The 2,946-nt window shown below is 51.2% G+C and overlaps 1 protein-coding gene across 5 annotated transcripts in view; it reads left to right on the forward strand.

The window, feature by feature from the left end:
• The window catches only part of ARHGAP32 (Rho GTPase activating protein 32), a 139,754-nt gene that overhangs the window by 112,964 nt on the left and 23,844 nt on the right, over positions 1–2,946 (forward strand). For all 5 annotated transcript variants that reach the window (XM_065697384.1, XM_065697381.1, XM_065697382.1 and 2 more), the window contains one exon: positions 387–536. In XM_065697384.1, the coding sequence (XP_065553456.1) occupies positions 387–536 (150 nt within the window). The remainder of the gene's footprint in view (positions 1–386; positions 537–2,946) is intronic.

Genomic DNA, 2,946 nt, shown 5'->3' on the forward strand with positions numbered 1-2,946 from the left:
GAGTTAATGCCAGTGCATTTCTTTGTGCTCACGGATTACAGATGGCGTTGGTCCATGCACACAAGGTTACCGGGCTTGTTGGTTTAGCCTTTTGCATTCTCCCAGCTCTCAGGTGCTGCTCACTGTCCAGTACTCCATGTAAGGTCCTTCAGACGCTCCCACCTGCAGCTGCATTGCTGATGAATGTGTCTTTGTGTTCGGTTCTCCTGTTATTTCTGCGCTAGCACCAAAGCCAAGTCTCTGTTTAGTATCGGACCTTGGAAAATCTGTAATTGGAATTATTGCCACTGCAGTTCTTGCTTGCCCTGTAGAACGTGTTATGCTTGGCCTTGCCTGACTTGAGACCAACCTAAACCGAGGTGTTTTGCCTGTATTTTGTTGTGCAGTGTCGAAAAAGCACGGCAAGCTCATCACCTTCCTGAGGACATTCATGAAGTCGCGCCCAACCAAGCAGAAGCTGAAGCAACGGGGGATACTGAAGGAAAGGGTGTTCGGCTGTGACCTGGGGGAGCATCTTCTCAACTCTGGCCATGACGGTAAGAAACACTCCATTCTGGAGTTCTTCCTCTGTTGGGGATCTTATTGCAGGGTGATGGGAGCCAATAAAGGGCTAGTTGGGGCTAGCAGAGAAATGGGTGATGGAAGAGGAGAGGAGGGAGGAGAGGAGAGAGGAGAGAGAGGAGAAAGGAGAGAGGAGAGGAGGCTCTAGGGAGACCTTAGAGCAGCTTCCAGTGCCTAAAGGGGTTACAAGAAACCTGGAGAGTGGCTTTTTATAGAGAAAGTAGGGATAGGATAAGGGATCATAGAAGGAGTTAGATTTAGATTAGATCTAAGGCAGAAGCTCTTCCCTGTGAGGGTGCTGAGGCGCTGGCACAGGGTGCCCAGAGAAGCTGTGGCTGCCCCATCCCTGGCAGTGCTCAAGGCCAGGTTGGACACAGGGGCTTGGAGCAAGCTGCTCCAGTGGAAGGGGTCCCTGCCCGTGGAACTGGATGAGCTTTAAGGTCCCTTCCAACCCAAACCAGGCTGGGACTCTAATAAGAAGCAAATGTGGTTGATGTGGGAGTGCTGGAGCTGGCAATGAGTTCTCAACCTTTCGGTGTCTCTGAGTAAAGAGTGAATAAGGGGTTTTTTTATTCTTTTTTTCAGGGAAATAGACTTTATTTTAGACTTTATTTAGAAAATAGACTTCATTTACGTGTCAGTGTCAATGAGTGATTAACTGGTGTGTTAAATCCATACGTTTCTCTGACTCGGGACCTTGCGGTGTAAATCCTTCCTCCGCCTTTTCCCTTGGTTTCACAAAGCTCACTGGAGTTAAACGGGCACAATGTTTGATCACAGCCTCCTTTCCCCTCAGCTTGTCAGGGTGAGGTTTCTGTAGCTCTTCTCAGTCCCTTTCACTTCCCATCAGCAGCTGAGGGAGGCAGCAGAGAAGTTGTGCCCTTTCCAAGGTAAAGTTGCGCTGTTGTTGGTGCTCCTCCTTGGATGAACTTCTTTCGCGCGCTCTTTCCTACCCTCTCCCTTTGGGGTGGGGAGGTACCTGCATTGCTGTGGAGCAAACCCAAGACAGGGATTCTTTCACGGTTCGCATGGTTTCACATGGTAACAGCAACATGCACTCCTTGGCTTTACACGAGGTGTTTTATGAATAACATGAGCTTGTTCTTATGGAATCAGGGCTGTAGCAAGGCTCGTTGGCTTGTTAACTAGAGCCAGTCTTTATTGCTGGGCCTTGAAAAGCATCAGAGAGCCAGGACCAGGATGGTTTGGAGACAGAAACAGACAGTAACCCGGGGAAGAACTACATCAGGGGTAGGTAATTCACGCCGCCGGGTAGCTCGAGAGCTGGGTTTATATTCCTGCTGTGGGAGCAGTGTGGGAGGGCAGGAGGCACGCCAGCGGAGTGAGCTCATTCATGGGAAAGAGAGGGTTCTCTTTTATCCCCAGCCCTCCTCCTGCCCGTTTTAGCTAGGCAAAAGTCAGCAGTAACTAAAGCTTATCCCTGCCCTCCGTGATGACGTCTTCCCCCGGCTTGGTGTGCGTTGCATTTAGCATTAAAAGACACATCCTGAGCTGAACTGGATTGTTCTGAGTCCACCAGAAGCTCCTGTTTGACAGTCTCGGGGAACTCAAGTCTTCTTCTGGTCACTCCCATCACATGTGCCTGAGTGACTGTGCTGCGTGGGGCTAATGAGGCCTCTTCACCTGAGGAGCTGCCAGTTGCTTTCAGCCTTGAGTTACTAACTCTTTCCTAACTCCCTGGAGTGGAACAGATCCAGTTTGGATGCTGCTAACAGGCGCATGTCTCCTTTTCGCACAGCAGGGTTGGTTTTGGGTGTGATTCAGCTCTCTGACCTGTATTCCAAGTGATGTAATCCTGGGGTTGGTTTTGTGGAGATGTTGCTGTTTTCCTGTGAACCAGGCTCCGTGCATGAGCAGCGCTTTAAGATTCCCTCATCCCATAGCATTAATGTCTTGGAGGCAGCTGCTGAAAGGGGATGGAGATGCCACAGCAGACCCTGGGTGGAACTGGAGAGAGCAAAGAGCTCGGCTTCCTCACCTCATAAGCAGAACATAACCAGGTAGTTTTATGGGAGCAGTGTTTGAAATGAGCAGCAAGGTGTTCACGTGCGCCTCAGAAATGCAGTGTTGAACCAGACTGGAGTTATGTTCATTACCAAAGCCTAAAGAGGGGCTCTTCATCAGGGACTGCAGCGACAGGCCAAGGGGTGATGGGTTTGAGCTGAAACAGGGGTAGTTCGGCTTGGATACAAGGCAGAAGCTCTTCCCTGTGAGGGTGCTGAGGCGCTGGCACAGGGTGCCCAGAGAAGCTGTGGCTGCCCCATCCCTGGCAGTGCTCAAGGCCAGGTTGGACACAGGGGCTTGGAGCAAGCTGCTCCAGTGGAAGGGGTCCCTGCCCATGGCAGGGGTTGGGGCTGGATGGGC

Source organism: Lathamus discolor, chromosome 17, assembly GCF_037157495.1.
Source record: "Lathamus discolor isolate bLatDis1 chromosome 17, bLatDis1.hap1, whole genome shotgun sequence".
Lineage (NCBI taxonomy): Eukaryota > Metazoa > Chordata > Aves > Psittaciformes > Psittacidae > Lathamus > Lathamus discolor.